Genomic DNA, 26,097 nt, shown 5'->3' with positions numbered 1-26,097 from the left:
GTCAAGGCACCTCCCCCACCCGTCTTCCCCCCTGGGTGCAAACCCCTCCTCACTTTGAGTGAGCAAGAGATGCTATGAGCAGACCCCAGCCCGAGTCCTCACTGGGATGAATCAATCTTGCCCATTCCCTCTACTACTGGAGGGGACAAGACAAACGAGGGGGCGTCAAGTGGTTTAAAGCCCAAAGGCACCGCAAATCCAGCCCACCCCTCTCCCGAGAGAATGTGAATCTGGGAGGTGCAGCTTGGGATCAGGGACTCCCCACGCTGCCCCCCATAGACAGGGGAGCCCCGTCTCTATGCACTGCCCATTCAGTCCTTAGCCTCACTGCCCAGACTGACAGTAAGGGGGCCGGGCAGTGCCAGCAGTGAGGTGGTTTCAGTGATAGGAACTCGACAGAGCTGCTGACCTCACCGCACACGGGGGTATTTGTGCAATGTCCTTGCACCATTTGATACCAATCACCTAGCTCTTTTCTAGCACGTTCATCAGCAGATCTCAACGCACTTTACCACTGGGGTCGGGATCATTCTTCCCAAGGCACGGGGAGGTTAAAGTGACTTGCCCAAGGTCTCCGAGCAGGCCAGCGGCACAACCCCAGCGTTCTACCCACCAAGCCACACCACCCACCTGAGCCACGGCCGGCTGGAGAACGCAGTTCGCAGAGACGCAGTGTGGATCAGCCATGGGCAGGAGGACGTTTTGTTCCAGCCCCATCAGCGAGTCCAGCCTGGCTCACACCCAGTCCGCTGCATGACTATGGGGTTGTATCACCCCGAGTTGCCACCCCATAGCTATGGGCTGAGCTGGGAGTGGGGCATGCACAGCATTTGGCTCCAGGTGTGGCTTCTCCCCAGAATCTGTGGGGCTCAGGTTTGGGGAGGGGGACACCTCTGAAGCTTGGATCAGGGGGTGGATTTGGTTCAGACTGTTCTATTCCCAACACCTCACCTGTTCTTCCACCTGTGCCCCACGGGCAGCCACTCTCCTCCCTGTCCCTGCTCCCCATCAGCAGCCCTGCGAGGTTACTCGCCCTCACCCCCAAACACACGAGATCCCCCGCGCCGAGCCGGCAGCACCTACCGAGGGGTCCCTGGCTGGAGAGTCCGTCCGGCTCTCGCTCCTCTCCCATGGCTGGCTGGGGCAGCGGCTGCTGGGCCGGAACATAGAGGTGATCACTTCTTGGGTGGGACTGCGGGGGTAGCCGGGGGTACGGCTGCCCTTCCTGCTGCAGGACTCCAGGTACTCCTTGACGTACTCGGAGCGGCTGGCGGCCTGATACAGGCTCTGCAGGGCGCAGAGCTCCTGGCGGTTGCGGGCAAGGAGCGGGGTGCGGGTGGGTGAGTCCAGGCGGTAGGGTTCGGAGGCGTGCAGCCCGGCGAACTCCCGTGCCAGGTCCGAGTGGCTGCTGGACTTCTTGCGGCTGAGCGTGGACGGTGTCGCCATGTAGCTGGTGGGGCTGATGGATGTACTGGTGTAGGCGTAGCATGCTCCCCCGCTCAGGCCCCCGCTGCCCAGAGGCCTGGCTAGTGTATGGCCATAGCCGGGGCTCAGCCTGATGCCAGACTCTGGGCGCAGCGCCAGCCGGCCCGCGTCGTAGCTACTGGTCGGGGAGGCGCCCGAAGTCCGCAGCCGGCTGGAGGCCAGATAGCTGCTGGGGGGGCTTGGCTTGAAGCTGACCCTGTCCTTGTCCGGGTACGAGGAGGCGAAGCTGGAGCCGTAGGAGGAGTAGGAGCCGTAGCTGGTGGGGGATTTACTGTAGGAGGCGACGGGGTAGCGGGAGGTGTCTCCATAGCGCTTCAGCGGGGAGGAGAGCTGGGACATCCTGGAGACTGGGGCTCCGGGGGCACCGCCGGTGGCATTGACTGCAAAGCAAGAACACAGAGGGCACCTTGAGTTCCTGCCCCAATGGGCACCCACCCCAACATGCTGCACACAGCCTGACCCAGGCTTGGAAGCTGGGGGGCTGGACTCCCTGTCCTGGCGACAGACAGGGGCTAGAGACCTGGGATCTCTCCCCGGCCTTATTGAGAAAAGGCTGGAGACACCCTTACGAGCCAGCATTCAGGGCAGGAGACCCCTCTTATGGGAGCATGGAGATGACTTGGCCAACGTAGCTGTGGGAAACTAAGAATCTGTGCACGAGTGAGACAAACATCCCTCTCCAACTGCCCGGGAGAGAACCCCCCGAGCCGGGCACCGGAGGGGCTGGGATGTGCGGGGGCAGAGCTCCGCACAGCTGGTTGGAACCCTGTGCTGGATATGGCCAAATCCCACGCACAGCAGCTCGGGCGCACTCCATGGCAGCGGGACCTGGCTGCGTGAAGCCACGTCCATCAGGCGCCCCGTATCCTGAGGGCTGGCAGGGGTAGGAGAATGGGGCAGGCTCAGGCGTGGCACAGCTGGGTTCTAGAGGGGGTTATGGCGGGTGGGATGGGAGGGGGGATGCACTTGTGTGGGGCAGACAGCAGAGAGGGGCCAATAGGGGGGTGGGATCCAAGAGAACCCCAGCCAATCCAAACCCAGCCCCCTTCCTAAGTCCGCAGTGCTAGTGTGGCACAGGCTCCCGGGATCCAGTTCCTATTCAGGGCAGGCGCTCAGCACAGAGGGCGAGCGGAGCAGACTGAGCCACGCAATCCCCACAAACATGAAACCTGCTGACCCCACGGCAGGGAAGGAACCACCTTTCTATGGGGCTGCATTTTAGACCCACTTTGCGCTGGGGCCAACGGAGACCCAGCGTGCAGGGCAGGGTCACCCATTCAGAGGATGATGAGCTAGGTGACTTAATAATGCCCCAGGTCCTTTATGCAATGCTGCAGCAGGTCAGTGAGTGTGTGTGTGCGTGCACACACCTATCTGCGTGTCACTGTGTGTATGGAATTCCTTCCTGACCCCATTCAACAGTCCACTTAAGCCTTGGAGCATGAGAGTGGCTGACAGATTTATGGCTTCTCATGTTATCATTATCCCAGGACAGTCCAACCTCCTGCACTCCCCTCTCCAGTATAGTCACAACACTTGACTCGGTAATCTCTGAGGCTTAGAGCTCATTTAATTCACTGCTCCCAATCAGGTTCAAATCCAGCCTGGCGGGGTGGTGACTGAGAGCTGGTCCCAGCTGACAGCCATTCGGTGGCCACATGGGAAATGAGTTTGTCAGGTCTCAGTCCAGTTCCCAGGGGACATAACGCACCACCAGAAATGCTGCTAACTGACCCTTCGTGGGCGGACTCAGCGGAGAAACCAAGGACTGAATGGGTCGTGAACCCCCACCCCATTCCCAGCCCATCCCTAGCTCTGAGGTTCCCCCCAGAATCTGTCACCGAAACCCCACTATATCTGGAGAGATGGTGAGGAAATTCCTGGGATGCATGGCTGCACCCCCTCCCCAATCCCGGAGCACTCACCCTGTCCCCTCCACCCACGCGGGGGAGGAGGGGACGGAGAGGGGGCAAGGATCTCACACATGCTGGGAATGCTCTGTCCTCTCAATTAGACAGAAAGCCAGCGACCACTTGCCACAGGGGGTGCTGCAGAGATGCAAGCGAGCGGCAGGGACAGATGGCAGCAGAGAGCAGGAGCCTAAACAGAACAGGATTCTCTGCGGGATTGTTTACAGCAGCACCGCACAAGGCAGAGGGGCCTGCTTCTGCCCAGAGGCCCCTGGTGAGCAGAGATCAGGGAAGGAGAGGTCACGCTGTGCTCTTCTCCCTAGAAAGTTTAGGGAGCAGGGAGAGATTTTCCCAGCACCTACAACTCAAAGTGTTTTCTGGGTAACAGTAATGATAGTGTCTTGCTTTACTGAGCTGAGATTATTCAAAGATGCTTCTAACACACAAGGCTTGGATCTGAATCTCTCCCAAAGTTGAGGGAGGTTTGGGGCGTCAGGCACGCCTCTAATGTTATCACCCTCCCGCAGATAGGGAAACTGAGGCACGCAGAAGGGCAGGGACTCGGTCATCTGATGGGTGGGACGCTGGCCGCGACCTCCTCCTGGGGCAAAGACTCGTACACCAAAGCTCCCGGAGCCCTGGGAAGATGAAAGGGTGTCATACACCCGCCAAGAGTCATTACGGCTAGCCTGGCAGAGAGATGAGGGGCAGCCCACAATCCATGCCGCCTGCCCTCCCTCTCCATGGCACCTGTGCCCACTGGTTTCACAACTGGGGTGTGTGCGGGGGGTGGAGGGGAGTTACCGCAAGGAAGAGTGTGTTCTCCTCCCTGTCCCATGGAGAAGCAGGACAGGTGTGGCTGGGATCTTCGTGAATGGAAAGGGATAAGGGAGAGAGAGCTGGGGGAGAGAGAAAAGAGCAGGGAGGAAGAAGAAAGTGCGGGAGGGTGAGCCCGTTCCCCAGCGCGAGGACTTGCGGGCGGGAGCCACTCAGCCCAGGCTCTTTGCTCTGCTGCATCTGACCCCGCTGAGAGCTAGCTGCTCCCATCAATAATTCAGCACCACGCACAAACTCCAGGCTGGAGCCAGTCCCCCTGCCCCCGCACCCCAGCCTGAGTGAGCCAATGGGATGCCCGGCCTGAGCGGGTTTTCATGGGGGATAATTTCATCAGCTCAGACCCCCACCGCCACCACCAGGCCTGCCCGGGGCATTGGTATTCCAGGGGCAGAGTCCTGGAGCTGCCAGCTCCACTCTCCAGCAGCTGTGACACGCAGCCGAGCTGGCTGGAGATGCCATCCCCGTCTGAGTGGCCAGAGGCCTGCAGGAGAGCAGTCGGACGGGCGTGCTGAGCTGGGGGGATGGCTGGAGAGCTCAGAGCCAGGCGGTGACGGCCAAGCCCCAGCTGCTGCAGCAGCTCCATGGACTAGGCAGCTCTCAGGGGCGGGACGTTTTTGCCACCGTGGGAGCCAAGGGGTCTAGTTAGGACTGTGCATTAGCATCATGGGAAGCTCAGTGTGCAGCCCTCCTTGGGACGGCGGGGGGCTGCACCTCCAGGGGGCATCAAGCACCAGCCGGGGCTGCCCTGTCCCAAGGGTCTGGCCAGCTAGGCTCATCTCTGGCCTCAGCGTCGTGCTCCATCCAGAAGCCAGCAGAGAGCAAAGAGGAGCTCGGATCAGTCCTGAGCAGAGAGTCTCCACTGGGCCGGCATGCCTGGCGCAGACGCCGTCCCAGGGCTAGTCCAGGGGAACTGGGCCCAGATAGTGCAGGGTCCCATGGAAGGGCAAGGACTGGGTCCCCCTCCTCCCATGGCTCCCCAAGCACTGCACAGACACTAGTCCCATTCTACGCATGATGAAACGCAGGGAAATGACTTGCCCACGGCCACCCAACGAATCAGGAATAGAACCCAGGAGTCCTGAGTCCCAGTGCCCAAAAGCACACTGTACACCACGGTCAGATGGGAACAGGCCGTGAATGCCACACATGCCAGGGGCTCTCTCCCCAGGGCACCCTCTGGGCCTGCCCACGTTCACCCCACCAGCTACCCAGAGTTATAAACAGGATCCCAGCAGGACATGAACGGCCAGTCCTAGAAGCCGAGGAACTTACAACTACCGGCGAGGAAGGGGCCCCGGGGCCCAGGCTGGAGTATGGCCAGCACAAGACACCCCTTCACAAGCCCACCAGTGGCACTCGGGCCCCTCCAGAGGAGACACCCACAACAAACACCATTCAAGCCTTGGGTAAAAGTCCTGCCTAGCTCAGCCGATCAGCTTCAGCCCCTAGACAAGCTGGGGCTGCCTCGGAAACGGGCCCTAACCGGGAGGGAACTTTGCTCCTGGCACGGATCCACTGGGTCAGAAAGCAGCTGGCACAGTGCCGGGGGGGACGTTACACCAGATGGGGCTCTGCCTGGTCCCCAATCGGCTCCAGGGATTTACCTGGTGACTGGGGAGCAGAGGGAACTCCGGGATGTCTCCTCCAGCCCCGTTGCTCCCTCCCTTCACTTGTTTTCCTTCACTTGCAGGACAGCAGCTCACATGGCTGAGAGTCTCCGGTCACCAGGGAAACCACCCTGATTCAAAGCCCTTTCAAGGCGGGCTCTCCACGCACCTGGACGTGCTCCAACCTGGAGCGCTTGTGGCGGGTGACAAGCACAGACATGCTGCCCTCTGCTCGGCCACAGGGCACGGCCTGGGGGATGTGGTCCACACCCCTCGTAAGCCCCAAGCTTGTGCAGCACCTCGTCTCAGGGATCTCAAAGCACTTTGCAAAGCCATTCATTTGCGGTGCTTCCCCGTGCCCGGGAAAGGAGTAAGCTGCTCTCACGCCCCTGGCACGGGCAGCCGAGGCTCAGGGAAGTGAGGTCACATAGCAAGTCACTGACGAAGCAGAGACGAGAGCTTAGGAGACTCTAACCACTACAGCACACTCCCTCTCGGAGGCAGAAGTAGAACCCACAAGTCCGGACGCCCAACTCCGCGTTCTCACCACTAGACAGCACTCCCCCACTCAGAGCCAGAAACAGTACCCAGGAGTCCCAACTCTGTGCCCTCTGCTCTAACCACCAGGCCCCACTGCCTCCCACATAGAGCGACATGAAAGACCTCCTTGTCTCTCGAGCCAAACCACTCGTGGGAGAGAAACTCCCCCAACTTTCTGCACCGAAACCCCCAACCTCGCCCAGCAGATGCCTCCGTCCTTCCCAAGCCTGCTCAGTTGGCTAGGTCATGCCCCGAGCAGGTGCTGCAGAGAGGCCTCGGGAAGCCACGCTCCATTTAAGGCAGCCAGCACAAGCTCAGCCCTCACGACCGTGCGTCCCTACACCCAGCGGTATAGGGGAGCACAGTCTCTCTCACCTGGCCTGGTCCCAAGGGGCTGGGCCATCCTGTTGGGAATGGAGACGGTCTCAAGCTTCAAAATTCAGCTCCAGATTCCGAGCTCCCTCAAATTCTGGGGTGTCTGGGTCCCCTGGGGTTTATGGTTCACCCCTTCCGCAGCATTTGGGTCCCTGCCTAGGAATCAGCACTAGTCAGTCCCTAACCCTGCATCCCAGGCAGCGAGAGATTCAGCCCCGGAGGCCCCATTTCCAAGTGCACACTCACCCTACCCCACTGCACCCCCCACAAGGCAGGGGTTCGGTCGAACAGAGCTGCACCCTTCAGCCCCACCGCCACTGATAATATGCACTCCGGATTTTCCACTGGCAGCCGAGTGAAACTGAGCTGGGGGTGAAATTGGAGTCAGCTGGAGGGAACGTTACAGATCCACAGGGAGATGAGCCGTTTCACCTGCTGGGTTAGCCTCGTTCAGGCGCTCGGTTGGTCCCGGGCTCAGCAACGCCCCAGGGAGCTGCCAGTCACCAGTGAGATGAGTTTCCCAGCCTCAGCCCATGCAGCGATGGAGCACAGACCAGTAGCACCCCACAGTCAGCCCCTACACACAGATCTGCGGCAGGCCAGTCTGGCACACGGAACCACTCCCGATCCAGTCCAGAACCAGTCCCACTTGTGGAAACACTTCACCTCCGATCCGGGAATTTACCTGAGATCTTCATCCCCATAGTATATTCTCTGGGGGATCTAGCTGCTCCAACCCAGAACCTTTGGTCAGCTGTGAAGCCCCATCCAGCTGCACTGGCCCTCTGGCAAGGTTGCCAGCTCTCTTGGCGACCTGCTTTTTCCATGCAGTCGTCATCCCAGAGTAAGCGGGAAACTATTTACGAGCAAAAGCAAGCCCAAGTGCACAAACCTGTTGGGCAAGGAGGCTTCAAGGTGAATAATCCCCCTGCAGGCAAATACTCCAGTGAGACGCCTGGCTCTTCCCTGCCAGAGCTCAGCCCTTTTTACCATGAGCAGGAGGCCAGATAGATGGGCTGGGCTTCCTAGCTGAAGCCTTCATCTGCATAGTGGAGATTTTGCTTCGAGGAACGCAGCATGGCTACAAAGATGCCATCTGCACCTGACAGAGGGGCACCAACATAGGGCACAAGGCTTTGGTACCATCTAAATGCCGTGAGAACCCAGCATAGACCCCCCTGCTCCCTGGCCATGCCATGGGAGCCCAGCGTGAAGCCGGCTCCGATTTTGCAGTGCTGAATCCGGAACAGACTCCTCAGTGCACCACAGCAATAGGTGCTGGCACAGATCCGTGCATGCCAGGGACTGTCTGGCCCTGGCCTAAGCCTGCATCATTCGCTCTTCCCCACTGCGCCCATATCTCTGACCTCCATTTCCGCGTCTTCGAAAGCACCCTTCATGCCAGAGGCCATGCCAAGCTCTCACCTCAGTGCCCCTCTGCCCAAGCCAATGGAAGTGCATAGGGATAAACGAGGGGCCGGATTTACCGCTTTGGAATGCCACGGTCACTTCCCTCGCCCTTAAAAAGCAGCCACCTCTGGGGCGGAACACAGCAGCTGATCTACAACAGCGAAACTGCTTTTAGAAAGAACACAATATGCCTTTGAAATGAAAGGGGGTAGGGGCCGTGAGAGTATGGGGCTGTGTGGAGATGGATTTAGTGGGGGCCAGGATGGGTTATTCTCCAAGGACACGGGCTAACACACCTCAAGACTTGCCAAATGTGCCAGAAGATCTTAGATCAGAGCGGGCAGCACCCCAAGGTTACGCCTCATGGGAAAGTTTTCTGTGTGCAGGAAAGAAAGTCCTGCCCCATAGGACCTGTTCTACCCACCCTACCCCAAGAGGGTCCCCCAGCTGCTTACCGTCTAGGACTGCCACCTCTACAAGAACTGCCTTCCCTGTGGGATTCACAGGGCCATGTCACACCATCCTGGGGCCCAGGGCTGCAAGAGACAAGCCGAGCACACCATGAGAGCCGGGAGAGGAGAGCCGAGGTGCGAGAAACTGTCTGGCCGAGCGGCACTCTCCCCAGTGGCAGCGCTGCCTTTGCACGCACAGCACCTCTCGTCCTCAGCGGACACAGATGACTCAGCCATGCACCGCCCCCGCAAGGCAGGGACACCCCATCATTAGCCCCATTGCGCAGCTAGGGAAGTGGAGGCACAGAAAGATGAAGTGTCTGGGCTAAGCTCACGGGGTGAGTCAGTGGCAGGGCTGGGACAAAGAACCCAGGAGTCCTGGCTTCACAAGTACCGCTTCCACCACCCTGCTCCCTCTCGGGTCTATGTTAAAGCTAGGGGACGCTAGAGAGCCCGGGCACAGCTCCACTCAGTACAGGCAGCTACTGCCTCCTTCCATCGCCCCATTGCCCCCTTTTCCCCCTTACCTTCCATTGTCTCCACATGGGGCAAGGACATGTGGGATGGGGGGGGGGGGGGGCTGCGTGACTCCTCCCCTGCCGCAGGAAAGCTTCTCTAGGTACCATGCACAATGCAGACGACAGTCCCTTCCATGAGGACTTTGTCCAGGCCAGGGAGACCCTGTCTGGACACCAGCCAGCTGCGGCCGGGTCAGTCAGACTGGGAGCTAGAGAGCCAGAGAACCGCAGGGGCTGCCTGTGTCCTGCAGCCGAAGCCCCTTCATACTATTGTCATTACATCAGAGCATCCAGCAAGGGAGCTTTCCTAAGCCCTGTCCAGGAGAGCTCAGGTCAGCCCCAGGCTGTTCCTCCACCCAGGCTGTGGGCTGAACTCCCCCTGGGAGTCCTGTGACCCCAGCCCCTGGCCTGTAGGGGCCTGGAGACTACTTTCTGGGGCAGAGGAATGGGGGAGCCGAATGCTGGCCTCTCCTTGGAGCTGCGGCCAGGAGCAGAGCCGGCCAGCTGGGCCTGACACAGAGGTGACCCTGCAGTCTTTGCAAACCTGCAGCACTGGAATGCAGCAGCCAGAGGGAAAACAAATACCCACAGCAGCTCATCCCAGAGGAGCCGCAGGGCAGGCCCCCAGAGAGGCATCGCCTGGGCCAAATGTCTGCACGAACCTTGGAGACTGTGCTCCCCCCTCAGAGGGGCCTCCCCCAGGCAGGTTGAGGAGCATCAGTAGCTCGCTGCAGGCCAGCTTTCCTTTTGGGGTGAGTTGTTTAGTGCCTGGAGGGGGTCAGGAAGGAGCAGGGAGCCCCCCAGACCGAGCCAGGGGCATGTTATGCCAACAATTCCTCCAGCTGGTTTGATTTGCCCATTCTAAGGTGGCCCAAAACCTTCTCCCAAGATCAGCAAGAGAGTTGCCAAGGGGATGCAGTTTGTCAACAGATAAGAAAACACACTTAAACCCTCCCCTGCTCCCTGCCAACAGCCCAAGCCCAGCCCTCTGCCCGCAGGGCTCCAGGGGGAATGACAGTGACACCAACAGGCTGCAAATGATTTTGGTAGTGGGGCAAGTGACACCCCTGGACTCCGGTCAGCCACAGAACAGGGATGAGGTGGGTAGCAACGGGGCAGGCTTCCTACCTATGCCCCTCTGACCTGCCCTAGAAATAGGTGCAAGAGGCCAGCTCAGTTCCATGCTCTGTCCTGTCTCTCTGGCCCCCACCACTCATGGCAGGGTCTAAGCACCTCACAATCTTCACTGCATTTATCCTCACCACATCCCTAGTGGGGGAGGGGGGGCAGGAAGTGCTGTTATCCCCAATGTAGAGATAACAACAATACCCAGCTCTTGTCAGCTGTAGCTCTCAAAGCGCTTTACAAAGGCGGTCAGTATCATTATCCCCATTTAACTGACGGGCAAACTGAGGCAGCAGCAGGTGAAGTGATTTACCCAAGGTCACCCAGCAGCAGAGCTGGGATTAGACCCCAGGTCTCCTGAGTCCCGGTCCAGTGCACTACCCTACCCATGAGGCAACACTGCTGAGTAAATGACTTGTCCAGAGTGACCCAGGAAGTATATGGCAGAGCAGGGAACTGAATCTGGGTCTCCCAAGTGCTAGGCTAAAGCCCTAACCACTGACCACCCTTCCTCTGTTGTAGATGCTAATTAACATCCGTTGCAATGGTGGCTGTCAGCACAAGGACTTGCCCACTGAGAATGAGGCAGAGACCCACCAACACTCTTCACGTGTGCCACCTAACAGCTGGTAGTTGGTGCTAACTCTGGCGACCTGAGCTGCTGACAACCTACCTACCCCGCAACATCACCCTAGCACCCAGCAACCCGGTAAAATCCAAGTTATGAAGCCCCCGGCGCAGCCTCGGTTAAAAGTGGCGGAATGACGGAAGAGAAAAACCTGCTGGCGAAGAGCTCCCTGGACAGCTGATGGGAGCAAACAAGAACATGAGCGGAGTCAATTATTCGCCCACCACGTGCTTCGAGATCTACGGAGGAAGAGCTCAGTATTATCACCACCGGCCGGACGCTTGGTTGAATGACAAAGATCAAGACTTTAGTTGCAGCTGGTGTAGCTAAAGGAAAATGACCAGATTGGCGATGTGAACAGAACATGGCCAGAAAGGCTGATCCCAGCCCCAGGTCCCCAGATCTTAGCTTCCATACAACGGAGGCACTTTGCTAAGTCCTCCCTGAAGTTTCTCAGCTTGTATTTTACCCTCCCTCCCGGGACCCTCTAAGCCCGTCCTCCATACGCACCTGCGTGTGGGGCAGCAAGGCTGAAGGGTAGCGGCTTGTCATGGGGTGACGCCTTGGCTGCTCGGATGGGGTCACCTCGGTGTCCACAAGGCACTTGCCCTTCGACAGAAGCAAAGAAGAAAAAGGGATTGAAAATAAACAGCGGCGACTAACCTGTTAGCAGCTGTCCAGGCCGTCTCAGAGCCAGGCTTCTCCAGTGGGCATGGGGGGTGGGGGTGGGGGGGAATCTGGGTGAAATGGCCGGAGGGGCAGAGCCTAAGGGCTGGGGCTGTGTAATCCACTGCAGAAATTCTCGGCTCAGGTTACCGGCAAGATAAATATAGTGTCTTATCTGACCTCACAGGGAGCTGGAGGCCTCCTCTCACATTCCAGCATTGGGGAGGCTTAAAGGGGCAGCCCACAGAGCGCAGCCAGAGGGGTTCTCATGTGTCATGGAGGCAGGGCCCAGCCAGAAGAGGGGTGCTACAGGGAGGGGGGGAAAAGGGTGGCGTTCTGGGGCAATGGGAGAAGTAGAGGCTTTGAGGGTAGGAAAAAGGGAGGTTTGGGAGATGAAGAGAAATGGTGGTAAGGGGTCTAAAGGGAAAACGGGTTCTGGAGTGGGGGAAGGGAAGGGGGGTCAGGTGTGAGGGAGAACCACAGAAGGGGGTTCTCGGAGAAGGGAAGAGGGGGCTGGGCTGTTACAGGGGGAGAGAGGGGCTGGGGCCAGGGGAGGGGAGATAGGATTCCTGGAGAGAAGAGGGAATGGCAGGCAGGGCCAGCTCCAGGCACCAGCCGACTAAGCACGTGCTTGGGGCGGCACCTTGGGGCGGGGCGGCGCTCTGGTTTTTATTTAATTTTTTTGTGGTTCGGCGGCGCGGCGCTCGGGGGGACGGGGCTTTGGGCGGGGCGGCGCACGGAGGGGGGGCAGGGACTTCGGGCAGCGCGGCGCGGCGCTTGGAGGGGGGTGGGGGCTTCAGACAGCACAGCGCTGGGGGCGGGGGGGTTGGCAGGGCGGCGCTCTTCTTTTTTGCCTGGGGAGGCAAAAAAGTTAGAGCCGGCCCTGATGGCAGGCAGCTGCCCACAAGGGTCCGGGGCACCCCAGGGATGCTGCTTGCTGGCCTCCAGCCCAGCCCCCACCTGGCGGGAGGAGAAGCAGCATCCTCCCAAGGGAAGCAGTGGACTTCTCTCCCTGGGGAGCGAGGAGAGGACATAGGCGGGACAGATCTCAGCCACGGTCCCTACTGCACACCTGGCAGGCGCTCTCATACCACGGTGCTGAGTGTGGTACAGGAACCGACACAGAACAGATGCTTGGTGGAGACGGTTAGGAGAAGCCTGGACAATGCACAACCCTACGCTGATTTCGAGGGGCAGGGGGTCTGCATGGCACCTATGGGTGGTTCCGGGATTCTCTGACCAGCTATGAGAGCTTCACCCCCTGGCCATTAGTGATGGGAGCTGTCTCCGCCCCTTTCAACTTGCGCTGCTCGGCAGCGGCGGGACAGCCCACCTGGGGGATGGAGATGGGGCCAAGGAAGCCTTTTGCAAGGTAGGCCATTCACCCCTTCTGCCCCTGGAGGACTCTTCAGGGTGAGGGATACAGGGGCTCCACGGACACAGAGTGACAGAAGAGCTGGGAAGGTGCCTTACAGGAAGATCCAGGATTAAATTCACTCTGGTGTAACTCCACCCTAAATCAGTTCCATGCGTGAATTGGGTCCAGCTGAGTCTACTCCAGAGCATTGGAAGGCAATGACTCAGTCCCCACCTCTTATGAGTAACTAGGCAGGACGCAATTAAGCCACCACTTCCCTCCCTTCCCTGCTCATCGGTATGTTACAGCCCAGGCATGGCTGTGGGAAAACTCTTGGGCCAGTTTTATCCCCGCTGTAACCTCAGGGAGGTCAATGGGATGATGCCAGGGATCTATTTGGTGCTACTACACCTAGTGCTTTATCCCAGCCTGAGCCAGCCTCCAGCAGCAGCCAATACCGGAGCCGGAGCCTTCATTGCGAAATCCTGGAGCGAGGTGGGTACCTGAAGGGCCTCACTCCTTGAGATGGACCCCGTCCCCCCATCTTCGGGTTACTGCTGAGGCCATTTTCAAAGCAGCTCCACCCTGAGCAGGGGAAACGTATTCCTCCTCCCAGTGCGTCCAGCCAGCAGGATGGCCCCACTCTCCCACAGCCTGGGGTAGGAAGCTGGAGGATGTGGGTCCAGCCCTCCCAGCAACACATCTTCCTGCGGCCACAGGGAGCATTTGCATGGTACACACACACACGCAGGCAGAGGGCGTGCTGGCATGGTACAAGTGCTCACATGCACACCCAGGAGGCGAGGCACAAGTGCACACACACAGGAGGGATGCAGGCATGGCTCCCGCATACACAGATCACAGGTGGCGCTGATCTTGGGTCGGGAGGAATGAAGCAGACCAGGTACATGCTCCCAGTCCTCCCCAGCCCAGGCAGGCACTGCCTTATTGTGTGTTTTGGCGGGGGAAGCAGCCCTGGCACATTCTCCCAACTCCCACCCAAGCCTGTGGGAAGAGGGACAGGTAGGGGACACACCCCTACCACTGAAATGACTCTGGCAAGGGGGTGAGTGGGGGAAAAGAGACATTTTCTCAGCTAGGCCCAAGCCCCACACCCTCCACTTATACAGAGGGGGTTGGCACGACCCACAAGGTGCTGGGCCTGCCCAGGTGGTTTTCAGGGGATGGGGGGTCATTCACACAGCCAGAACACTGGTGGGAAATAGAGGGCATTGCCCCATTGCCTGGGGGGCAGGGAACTCCTACAGCCACAGAGTCTTATTCTGCCCAGGGGTCATATGGACCCCACATCCCCCCCAGATGGGGCTGGCACCGTCCAGGGGGGCCCGGCACCCCCCAGATGGGGCTGGCACCGCCCAGGGGGGCCCGGCACCCCCTAGGTCCCCCCAGGCGGGGCTGGCACGGGCACCCCCTAGGTCCCCCCAGATGGGGCTGGCACCGCCCAGGGGGGCCGGGCACCCCCTAGGTCCCCCCAGGCGGGGCTGGCACTGCCCGGGGGGCCGGGCACCCCCTAGGTCCCCCCAGGCGGGGCTGGCACTGCCCGGGGGGCCGGACACCCCCTAGGTCCCCCCAGGCGGGGCTGGCACTGCCCGGGGGGCCGGACACCCCCTGCGCACCCGCAGCCCCGGGGGGCTGGCCGGGCGCGCCTCCCGCACTCACCAGGCTCTCGGGGAGGATGAGCCGGAGCCGGCCGCTTCCGTGGAGCACCTGGGGGCCCGGCCGAGCCTGATGTCACAATCCGGGCGCAGCTGACGCGGGGCGGGGAGGCGGCTGCTGCCGGGCGGCGTCCCGCGCCCAACTCGCCCCGCGCCCCAGGGCAGCGCGCACGTGGGGCCGGGCCGGGACCGGGACCGGGAGCCGCTGGGGGACCGTCAGCCCCGGGTGCTCCCTGTCCGCCGGGTCTCCCTCCATGGGTCTGGGGAGACGAGTGTGGGGCACGGTAGATCGGGCCCTGGGTGCTGCTCCCTAGAGGCTGGGGGGAGATCCCAACCCCTGGAGCGCCGGTCCTCCCACGGGGCAGGGGGGAGGGCTGGATCCCAGCCCTTGGGTGCTGCCCCTATAGGCCAGGGGAGACAGGACGGACGGAGATCCCAGCCCCTGGGTGCTGCTCTGGGTCCCCCTATAGGCAGGGGCTAGCCCCAGCGCCTGCAGCATGTGTGTGTGTGGGGGGGGTCACCCCGGGGGACCCCCTGTGCGGGTCTACCAGCCCCAGCCCTCTGGCTCTAGGGCCCAGGTGGGGCTGGCAGCGGGAGCTGGAAGGGGTCCAATTCTGGAGCTTCCAGCCTGAGAAGAAACAGCCCTGGGAGCAAAGCTGGCCCCAGCCGCCTCTTCCTCGCTTTCCAGGCAGGGCGGGCACCGCTCCCCTTCGTCCCCCCTGCTACTTGGAGCATGTCGGGCCGGCAGGGCTAGCCCTGGGAGCCGCGCTGGTTATAGAGCCAGCTGGCGCGAGAGGGGACTATCTTGCAGCAGTATAGACGCTAGGACACACAGCTAAGCAGTTCAGCTTGTCTCCACTAGAGGGCAGGCTGCCCCTTAGACAAGCAAATTCAAAGCCCTTGAATCCAGTGTTGGAATAAAGAGGCAGGTGGCTGCGAATCCAACACACAACCGAGGGATTTATTGTGCAGACAGGCTCTTTTGTTGTTCTTGTTTTCCCCCCTTGAACAGCATTTCTCGTACACCAAGCTGTGGAAACACTACAAATGTTCACGAAACAAGACTAGGACACGTCGGTGTGGGTTGGCTGGGTCTGACCCTCCCCCTCCCTCCGTTGCATTCACCATCAGGCCAGGGCTGGCTGGTGGGAGATGTACACGGAGAGATACCTGAGCAGTACAGCAGAGAGATACCTGGGCATTGTACAGCGAACAAGCAGGGCGCGGGGCATCACGGAAGAAAGCAGCTCCCCTAGCCAGCCACCAGGGCTCTTGGCACTGCAGTTGTCTCAAGCTCAGCACACACAATCAGAGAGGGGGGGGGGCACATTACAATTAGCTGAGGCCTGCACACCGCCCCCCCCCCCCCGTCACTATTAACCCTTCCAGCTCCACCAGGTCTTGCCCTGGTCAGTTCCCATGCATGTGATCTTGGGTTCCCATTGCCTCACCTGCATGGCAGCGGGCTGAGTGGGACCTCTGCTCCCCCGTGCCGCAGAGGCTGTTTTTGCCCACCCCTGGGTGAGATGCCTTTGGTGCTCAGGAGAGAGCTATGTAATACCCTCCACCATCTAGCCTGCCCCTGCTAGGTAGGTGGGCTCAGGAGTTTCTTCCCTGGTAAGTCCTGTGGCATTTGATCCCCAGCTTGCTGGGGGACGGGTAGGCCTTGCCCAGACCCCGTCTCGAGCTGGGGACGCTCTCTAAGCTTGGGGTCATTTTGTGGTTTGGGATGCCTTCGCTCCCCCTACGGCTAACCAGTGTCCACAGGAAACACCTGCCTAGGCCCTTTAGGCTCCTAATGAGAGGGAAGGTTGTGCTAAGGAACAGGCCCGCACCGGAGTCTGTTAACCTGCAAGGGAGGAAGGCTGCAGCCTTCTCCCCACCCCCCCACTAGCACGACTCGGGAGCGGGACTGGGCTGAAGGAGGACAAGGAGCGGAGCCATGTGGGCTGGTCTCGCTAGTGCCTGGAGTCAAACCTAAAGGGTGGCATGCAGGGATGAGAGCCTGTGGCTTGGCGTCAGCCCCAGCAGGAGACAGCCATGTGTGTTAATGGGGGTATGTCACAGAGCAGCTTCCACTGGTGCCAGAGGAGTGGGAGGTGGCAGCTGCCTAGGCCCCCATCCCTATCGCTGTATCTCCTCTCTCCCCAAGGACAGTGGCTTCTTCTCTGGGACCGAGCTGTCCCCCCCCCCCCCATTTGTTTCTTCACACACACACACACACCCCTTGCAAGCTGGGGTGAAAGGAAGATGCAAGTGCTATCTGTGTCTCCGCCCAGGGGACCACTGCCTGGAGATCATGCAGTGAGGCATGCTGGCCCCAGCTCAGCAAGGGGTCTCCCTTCACAGCTAACCCCTAGTCTCCACGGAGCAGGATTAGTCAATGCCCAAGGAGCTCTAGGCCTTGGCACACTGACTAGTTTAAAGGGCTGCTGCCTCAGTTCCTTAGTTCAGGATTAATTTAAAAAACAACCAACTCCTATAGCAACTGCCATCCTCTGATCTTACGGTGAGGGCTTAAGCCCAGCGGAGCATGGATGAGTGATGGGCAAGTGTCCTTAGGACAGAGGTGCATCTGCAGCCCTGCATAAAACCTTCCACACCCCTTGCTGTTTCAGTGCTGAGGCCCCCTCCATCTGCCTATCCCTGCACCACAAACTTGAGACCTTCAGCACCCCTTGCTGTCTCTGTATTAAAGTGTCCTTGTTGCTCACACCCCCAAGACTGATCTGTTTCAATGCTGGCCCTTTCCTATGCAGGTGAAGCAGTCATACCAATGATCATGGCTTTGTGCAATACGGAAGTGATGGCTGCTAAGAACAGGCTGAGAGCCCACCAAATTCATCTCACCAGGCAGGATTCAAACCCAGCTCCCCAGAGGTGAAAAGCTAGTGCACCCTACTCTATCCCCTTTGCCTGACATTGCCTAGGTCAGGACAAGCCTTTACACTGGGCAACCTTGTGTTGCTGAGCGAGCATCTGTTCTCCAGGCTGGGGTGGTAGCCAGGACTTCCCAGTTGGTCCCCTAACTCTTTGATCCTCTCTCTTTTACCAGAGTTGGGTCTGGGGCCCCTGTCTTTCCCTCCTTGAAAGACAAAAAACGGGGACAAGACAAGCTGCTCCCTCGAGGCTATAGATCCCCCTGCCACCGGGACAAACAAACAAACAGAACGTGCTATGGAAGAAGCTGCACCATCTAGCAGAGCGCGAGGGAATGCTGCCATGCGTTGGGTCCTTTAATACTGCTTAATACACCCACCCCAGCCCCCAGCGTGTTTCGGACGTGTGGTGTGAGGGCAGGGGGGGCGGGCTCGGTAGATATACAGCTATATAGAGAGATATACACAGAGAGAGATTTCCTTGGTTTCAAATCGTTCATGGTCTTCTCTTGCAAAGGGCCACGTTGGGGCGGCGGGGCTCGGCTGGGCGGTTCGGTCGCTCCTTCCCTTCACAGGGACACGAAGTCCACAGCTTGCAGGAGCGGCAGGGACAGGAGCAGGAGCAGCAACCAGGAAGTGTTCTGAATCAAGAGGCTGATGCCAGCACATTTCTCCAGCTTGTCTGCCAGGGCAGGGGGAGAGGAAAAGAGAGACGAGGCACAAATGAGATCCCCGGGGAAAGAGGAATGACGGGGCGCTGGGAGCCGGGACACCTGGGTTCTCTTTCTGGCTCTGCCACGAACCAGCTGCATGACCTTGGGCAAGTCACTTCCCCTCCATGGGCCTCTATTTCCCCTCCCACTGTGTCTTGTCTAGCGAGACTGCGAGTTCTTTGGGGCAAGGGAGCGCTTCCCACTCTGTCTTCTCCGCGCCTGGCACAAGTGGGGCTCTGATCTCGACTGGGGCCTCTAGGTCCTACTGCAATACAAACAATAACCATCAAGTCAGGGCTCCATCCACTCCCGTGTCCTCTCTCTGACAATGGCCAGCACTAACTGCTTCAAAAGCGGGTGAAAGAAACCCCTAGGGGACAACTAGGCAAGATCCTGCCCATAGGGAAGTACCTTCCTGACCCCAGGCCATGAGAGGTGGGGTGCAAGGTGCTTTGTGGCACTCTGGGGTGGGAAAAGGCCTCTCCCCAGCAGAAAGCCTACAGACACTATGTTCCAGATGGACAGTCTTGGAGGCTGGTGTCCCTTCCCTACAGAACAGTCACAGGGTGGGCAGAGGTCGGGCTCTTCCCCTTATGCTACCTTGCTGATCTGTCCTGGGTCGGATATGTTCTGGGTCCCCAGGAAGGAGTGCTGGCCCCCTTTAGTCCTTGGTTTCTGCTGAGCCAGGGTATCAAAGGGGCCACTTCATACCAACTATGATGGGTTCTTTGGGGTGACATTAGCAACTGTCCACTGAGATGCATCAATCTCAGCCCACGCGTGGGCTGCCAAGCAGCCAGAGATAGTTCTACGGATCTGGGCTCGGTTCTGATCGGGACCATTCTCCAGCGCAGAGCTGGCTCTAGGATTTGCAGGGCCCAGTGGGAAGCTGGGTGGGTGGGTGCCTCCGAGAGATGCCTGCAAAAGGCACAAGGCACTGGAGGGCGAGAGGGGTTTGGCTCCAGGCAAGGATGTGTGTGGGGGGAGCAGTGACTCCGTTGCTGGCCCTGCCCTGGCTGCATTAGGTTGGAAAGCATTAGCATACATGCCTTTATCTCAGAAAAGCATTGGGCACAGGGCTTAAATGGGCAGAGGGCATCAGGTGGGCCTGTGAGAATCAGTGTCCCTTGGGCCATCAAAAACAGAGCCCTGAAGGGGGGCACACAGGGGTAGGTCAGCGAGAAGCCCAGGGGTGCTAGGGTCCCCTCCCCTGCCCACCTTTGATGACGGTGATGTTCCTTATCTGGTTGCCGGTGTAGTCACCGGTGATCTTCAGCTCGCAGATGTAGATGCCCTCGTCTGCGGTGGTGAAGTCGAACAGCTGCAGGCACGCCAGGTCCTTGGACAGGGTGATGTTGGATCGGGTCTTGAGGCTGTTCTCAGGGACGTTCAGGTTGCTCTGGATCACCCGCTTCCTGTTTTCCTTGAGCACGCTGAAATCGTACGTCAGGAAGTTGCTGGTCTTGTTTTCGTAGCGGCAGTCCACGCGCAGGTTCTGACCCAGCAAGCAGGCGCTCAGCTCCTTGATCTTCTGGCAATGGGCAACCTGCAGCACTGGGACAGGCCAACAGGGTCAGGCGGGGGAGCGAGGGGGGGAATGGCGAAGGCAGGAGCACCCCTATGGCTGCCCCTTGCTCCAGTGCGTGCAGCAGTGAATCCACATGCTAGGGAGACACGTCGCAGTTTCTGGCTAAACCACACGCGCACAGGGCTGGAGAAGCCAAGACTTCCTGCTCGCAAAATGAGGGCTCAACCACCTGAGCTAGTGGAGACTCTCTGTTCGCCTGCAGCAATAGTTTGGCTTTTAACCGTTGGGGTTGTGCTGTTAGCGAGTGATCTCTCTCCCCAAACCAAGCCAGTGCATTCCACTGTGGGGTCACTGCGAAGCAGGAGAGATGATAACATCCCTGCACCCCACAATGTCCCTGGACCCACAGTCTATCCAGTCACCTCCTCCCCACACCCCAGCCTGCAAATCGCCTGCCACTCCAGCACAGAGGAAATGAGAACGGGGGGAGGGGGCAGGGTCAAGACCAGTGTCTGCTGTACCCTCATAGGGCCCTTTGTTACGGGGAAGGCTGCATTTTAGGTCCCTTACTCCAAAGCACATCCATTCAATGGGGCCCAGCTGCCCTGGGGCTGAAACCCAGCATGGCAGCCCATGTGTTATGAAATCATACTATCCACTGGGTGCACCTTGGCATAGACAAAGCCTGCTTGTTGGTCCCTGTGTAGCTAGCTGCATCAATCTAGCTCTCCCCCACCTCGTTTTGTGCCTGGCCCCCCCATGCGAGGATGCGGTGGGCCTCGCTTTCTCTGGAGTGAAGCATTACAGCTTATGTCTGGTCTCTCCAGCCAGCGCCACTTATGGAGAATGGCCACTAGGTGACAGCATAATTGCACCACGGGGCCCCTACCTGTCAGGATGACAGCGATGCTGATGGTGGGATTCATCTTTCTGCCCTCTGTGCTGGGGCTGTCAGCGGTGGAGAACGGCGAGGGGGGCCTGAGCAGGAGGAGAACATGCTGGTTACTGACCCGACCAGGATCTGTGCGACCCTACGTACACACCTACAGGCAGGCGCGTGACCACACCCGGGCATGCCCATAAATGCACACAGAGGCACCTGGGCACACGTGAGCACACACAGACAGGTATCTGTGCGTGTGCACACCCAAGGCACATCAACACGGACACATGCAGCGAGTGGTACTTGGGACCAGAGCCGAAGCCCACTACAGCAAGTGGAAAGACTCCCGTGGGCTTTGGCTCAGGTCTTACGTGACCACACACTCACCTGAGCGCGGAGATGGGCGCGTGCGCTCGTACGCAACGTGCCAGTGAATGCACACGAGCAGAGAAAGGCAGACGCACCCCCCCCAGTGAGCAGCACGCGCAGCCCCTTATGTTTGTTTATAGGTGCTCTCTCGCATTCGGATCTCACTTATACAGGGCCCATCACCATGGTATCTGTGCACCCACCAAGGAGAAATGTGGGCTGTGATTCTTCAAAAGAGTGGGAGAGGAGTGAGGTGCCCAACTCATATCAAATTTCAGCTCCTAAGTCCCTTAGGCTCCTTGGGAAACACCACCCATGGTGCTCATCACCATGGCATCTGAGCCCCCTGTGACACGCATTAAAGCAGGTCACACAAATGCATGTGCCTGCAGGCAGATGTGTGTGTGCACCGCCACCTCCCCAGCACGCCCAGCTCCAGAGCTCTCATGCCTGGCCCATGGCCCTTGCACTAGCACGCTCTGTGCCGGGGGCACATTTACAACACCTGCGAGTTCCCACACGGTCCCCAGATGAAAAGGGAGGGGGGCTGAGCTGCAGCGTCAGGCAGCTCAAGCCCACTTAATTCCTCTCTTTGACCTGACTCCCCTCCACACCCCCAAGCTCAGACACGTGGCCTGGCCCCTTGCAGCAGGCTGGGTTGGTGGGAGTGAGCAAGGATGACTCATAGCCATGCAGCCCGAGAAAGGGGCCAAGAACACAGCTGAGCAGAGGGGGGAGGGGGGAGGCAGCCAGACAGGGAGCTTCTACCTGTGTGGATTACAGTGCTTTTTGGACCCACTTTGACTAGGAAGGGAGCAGCGCTGCAGCAACTGGGAATGAAAAATTCCCTGTGTCTGGCAGGGTCCCTCTGGCTTCCTTGCAGCGTGTGCAATGGGAGGGAGCTGACATTTTGGCTTGTGCAATCCTCAGAGCCTAAAATCGTGGGAGGGCCAAGTGACTGCACGCAGGTCTTGGGAGCCAGATGGTCCAGCTCCCTTTGGGGGGTTGGGAGAGAAAGGGGAGCCAGAGAGAGAGTCACCTTCGCCAAGTTAGCAGGGGCTGGGGTGGGAAAGACGTGCGTATCCATGTGCACGCAAAGGCGTGCATTGGGAAGGTGTGTTCGCACACGAGAAAAAAGGGCTGGGCACAACTGCCCGATAAGATGAGTGTGCGCCTGTGGCAGGAATGGAGCCGTCTGTTTGCCGAGCAGAAGAGGGCACTGTAGAGTCTGGGGGCAGAGTTAGAGACATTCTGCGCCTACACCAGCCTGAGGGGCTGCCGAGGGGACACTGAGTTTGGACAGGTCTAGATCCCCATCAGCAGGATGATCCTTTTTCACAAGAGCAGCAGCAGGGGCATGCACAAGGGGGAAGGCAATCAAGGGCACCCCCCCCCCAAATAACCATCGGGGGCACAGAACTCCTCCAGCCCCGGGAGCTCCTTTCACTCTGTGGCTGCAGAGAGGAGAGTGAGCTCCTGCAGGAGCTGGGGCCGGGAGTGGAAGGGAGGGAGGGAGGGAAGAGTGAGCTCCTGCTGTGAGGGGGGCACATGATGTGCATGCCCCAGAGCAGCAGCAAGGAAATGATTAATACCAGACTGATTAATTCACCCTGAGTGCTATGTGGAATGCGCAACTATATATATTTTCTTCCGCCCAGCGAGAACGGCCCCATCTGTGCAGCGTTTGCAGAAAAGGGCTGCTTGCAAAGTACAGCTTCCAAAGGGCAGGGACCACTCGAGTCTCATTTGTTCCCCAGGACATTGGTCCTTCTGACGCCTTTGACTTTCCGCTGCCCCTACGCCTGCGATCGACTCTGCTTACCCATGGCAACTCCCAGAGGTCTCCTGACCCACCCTAGGCACCAAATCCTACTCCCTCTCCAAGCGCAAATGAATCCTAGGGGTGAGGGTGGATCAGCGCCTAAACAGGGGCACAGATTGGCTCGGAACGGCCGCGTTTGGGCTCCTAACCGTCCCTGCTCCTCTCTTAGGCTATTGTCTTCAATGCAGCGATTTCTCTGTTTAGCCTAGCTCCAGGGAGAGGCGCCACTTTGCCGCACAGAGCAGCCGTGTGAGCAGCTGCTGCGTCGGCCAAACTCTAATTAGAAGCAGATTCTCCCTTGCATGGGGACGGGACTCAAGCTGCGGATAACGTTGGCGTCAGCGCTGCAGCGAAGACAAGCCTCTAGCCTCACCCATCTGTTCCAGACCCCTCTGCACAGGGGCGGATTAGGGGTTTGTGGGGCCCTGAGCCAGAGCAAGTGGGGGTCCCTCCCCACCCCTTCCACCTGCCGGCTGGGGAGCAAGGGGTGGCCCTGCCCCGCCCACCGCTCCTGCTAGAGACGGGGCGCAGGGGCTTGTCTGTCAGGTCCACAGCCCTCCACTTTCCACTGCAGCAGTGTTACAGGAGGAGCTGCAAAGAGAGCGAGAGGCTGAGAGGAGGGGAGGGGGATGTGAAGGGAGCGTGTCTGGGCTGTGGTGGAGGCCGGCAGCCCTAGAACTGTGTGTGTGGCAGAGGTGGGGAGAAGAGGGCTGTTTGCCGGTGGGAGGAGAGAGTGACAGAAAAGGGATGAGTGCAAAGGGTGTGGCTGTGTGTGCTTGCAGAGGGCTGTGTATGCAGGCTGCTCTTGCCCGCTTCCCATGTTGGTTTGAGTAAGGCCCAAGCTAAAGATGTGTGTGTGTGTAGGGGGGTCCATTCACAGATACCCTCCCCCGTTCAGGAAACATGCAATGTTCCTTGATTTAAAAACCAGACAACTCCCCCCACCCCTCCTCATTTAGAACTGAAAAAATATAAACATTCTCCTTATTCCTTCCTCCAGCAGCCATATCCTGAGCTGTGCAGCAAGGTCCCTCTGCTTCCCCTGAAAACATCCCCCCACGCCAATGATCCCAGCCCCAGGGACTCCATAGCGAGGGGCGTGGTGACCACAGATGCTCCTACGGCATCGCCATCTGTCATCAGCGGTTCTCAAGGTGTTCTACTGAGGGGCACAGGTATCACCTGCCCCATTACACAGAGAGGGGATGTAACCACCAAGGTTACATGGCCAGTCAGCAGCCAGGCCAGGAACAGAACCCAGGAATCCTGGCTCCCGAGTCCCAGTGCCCTCCTAACCACTAGCCATTCCCTCCCAGAGCTGGGAAAAGAACCCAGGAGTTCTAGCTGCTAGTGCCCCCGCTCTAACCTCAGCCACCACCCTGATGGGCATGATAATAGAAACTGCTGACTCCAGCCCTATCCACACCCACCTGACCCATCCTGAGCCCCTCATACCTCCCTAGGGAGACAGGCTGGGCTGGGTGCTGACAGCCCACGGGCTGTAGCGGGGAGCACAGAGCTCAGATCCCGGCAGGTCAAAACCAATTTCCAATGTCAGTGAAATCTCTCCATGGGGACTAGCCTTATTAGGCAACCCCCCTGCCCAGCAACTGGCCTCTGCTCACCAAAATATTGACCCCCCCGTCACCCCTGGGCAGCCTGAACTGAACCCCAGTGGCAGAGAGCCTGCATAGCCCCGGAGGACCTGCCATGGGGAGTGTGTAGGGATGGCCACCGGGTTCGCTGAGCAGACGATCCCCGGGACCTCGAGGGCAAAAGTGTCTTGCAAGTTGAATGTAATTTGTTCTCCGTCCTCCCCCCGCTCCCCATGGCTGTCCCGCTCCCGGGGGGTTCTACCCCCCACCCCCAGGTGAGTGTGCTGCTGATTTACAGGACCTGGTTTATTTTTATTTCTGTTCCAGGGTTTTCAGCGCCCTCCCCCAGGCTGTGTTTTCTGGGATCCAGTCTGCTCTTGTCTCATCAGGCGTGGGAGCAGAGATGAGTCACCGGGGGAGGGGGAGTGGAGGTGGAGAGAGAAGAAGGGATGGGGGAGGAGGAAGGCAGCAGGGGTGGGCTGAGAGATGCAGGCAGGCAGGGGGCAGAGAGGCGAGGAAGGGGTTCCCTGTCTCATCACGAGCCTGCTCCCAAGCGCCGATCTGCAGCCAGACCATCCATCCTCTCCCGCCCCCCCAGCCCAGTCCCACAGCTGGCCACTGCCCCCAACCCCACCCCGCTGGGTCACCCTCTATCTCCCCCCTTCTACCAACGCCCCCGGCGCCACTGCGCCATTCCGCAGCGCAGCCTGCAGCGCCGGGCTTTGCACTGGGGCTTGGCCAGAGCGCCTCACTGCAGTCCTGGGGGCTCTGGCAGCATCAGCAGCGCTGCATCGGCAGGTGGGGTCCCCGCAGCACCGCAGTGAGAGCTCGCAGGGCTGCTGCGGAGCTGGGGGGGGGGGGGCATCCCTGCAATTATTAACCCCGCCCCGAGGCTGCCCCGGCTCCAGTCTCTCTGCTCCCCGCGGGAGCTGGGGGAAAAGGCGAAGGAACCCGGTGCTCTGGGCCATACACTTCCCCCATCTCCAGCCGGCTGGAGAGAGGGTGAGGCGGGCCGGGCAGGGAAAAGCTGGCGAGCAAGACAATCAGACGAGCAGGGCTGTGCCTCTGCAGAGCATCCAGCCCCCCCGTCCCAATTCCCCGGCTCTCCATCACCGCCCCCAGCCGCCTGCACCTCTGGGCTGCGGCACTGGCTCGCCCCCTGCCCGGCTCAGACCCCGGGCTGCGTCCCCCGCTCCGGGCTAGGGACCCTAGCGGCCCCGCATCCTCACCTGTCCGGGCGCTGCGCTCCGTCTCCGCCCGCCGACCGACTGCTGCTGCTGCTGCTCCTTCTCCTCCTGCGCGGCTCTGCTCTGGGGCGCGCTGCGCCTGCAGTTTGGGGAAGGGAGGCGCCGGCGCCCCCGCGAATCAGGAGCGGGGCTGCCAGCCCAGCCCCACCCCCTGCAAGCCCCTGCAGTGGAGACAGCCCTGCCCTCTGCAGTCCGGCTGCTTCCCAAGGCCTGTTGTCAGCGCCTGGCAGGCGCACAGCCTGGGCGGGTGTGTATGTGTGTGTGTGTGGAGCAGGCAGGCAGGCCCCTGGCTGGGGGACAGGTGCAGAGAAAAGAGCCCTTCCCCCAGGGGGCTCTCAGCATTTGAGCCCATCTGCCCAGTAGCCCCGGCACTGCCAAGATGCCAAGAGGGCTTTAATGTTGCCCGCTGCACCCAGCGTGGTGATTGCAGTGTGCCGGGGGGGGGGTTAGGGACATGGCAGCCCACGCTGCTACC

At 59.8% G+C, this 26,097-nt stretch overlaps 2 protein-coding genes across 7 annotated transcripts in view; both read right to left on the bottom strand.

Moving 5' to 3' along the window:
- Nucleotides 1–14,676, bottom strand: part of USP2 (ubiquitin specific peptidase 2) — a 71,830-nt gene extending 57,154 nt beyond the window's left edge. The window contains exons 1-5 of one of the 6 annotated variants that reach the window (XM_054005690.1): nucleotides 14,591–14,676; nucleotides 11,398–11,496; nucleotides 11,039–11,126; nucleotides 8,620–8,700; nucleotides 1,084–1,865 (exon numbers count right to left, since the gene is read on the bottom strand). In XM_054005690.1, coding sequence (XP_053861665.1) covers nucleotides 1,084–1,824 — 741 coding nt within the window. In that variant the 5' untranslated portion in view covers nucleotides 1,825–1,865; nucleotides 8,620–8,700; nucleotides 11,039–11,126; nucleotides 11,398–11,496; nucleotides 14,591–14,676. Of the gene's footprint in view, nucleotides 1–1,083; nucleotides 1,866–8,619; nucleotides 8,701–9,796; nucleotides 9,913–11,038; nucleotides 11,127–11,397; nucleotides 11,497–11,550; nucleotides 11,653–14,590 lie in introns of those variants that run through there. The other 5 variants (XM_054005691.1, XM_054005694.1, XM_054005692.1 and 2 more) reach the window with 5 other exon arrangements.
- An 850-nt stretch (nucleotides 14,677–15,526) lies between these two features.
- THY1 (Thy-1 cell surface antigen) lies at nucleotides 15,527–25,712 on the bottom strand. The gene is made up of 4 exons (XM_054005426.1): nucleotides 25,605–25,712; nucleotides 20,596–20,684; nucleotides 19,397–19,732; nucleotides 15,527–18,147 (listed from the first exon to the last, which is right to left on the bottom strand). Exons 2-4 carry the CDS (start codon nucleotides 20,630–20,632, stop codon nucleotides 18,035–18,037), a joined length of 486 nt encoding a protein of 161 aa, XP_053861401.1. The 5' UTR covers nucleotides 20,633–20,684; nucleotides 25,605–25,712; the 3' UTR covers nucleotides 15,527–18,034.
- Between the last annotated feature and the right edge of the window lie 385 nt (nucleotides 25,713–26,097).

Source organism: Malaclemys terrapin, chromosome 15, assembly GCF_027887155.1.
Source record: "Malaclemys terrapin pileata isolate rMalTer1 chromosome 15, rMalTer1.hap1, whole genome shotgun sequence".
In the NCBI taxonomy this organism is placed as follows: domain Eukaryota; kingdom Metazoa; phylum Chordata; order Testudines; family Emydidae; genus Malaclemys; species Malaclemys terrapin.
This window is presented reverse-complemented; position numbering and strand designations above follow the sequence as displayed.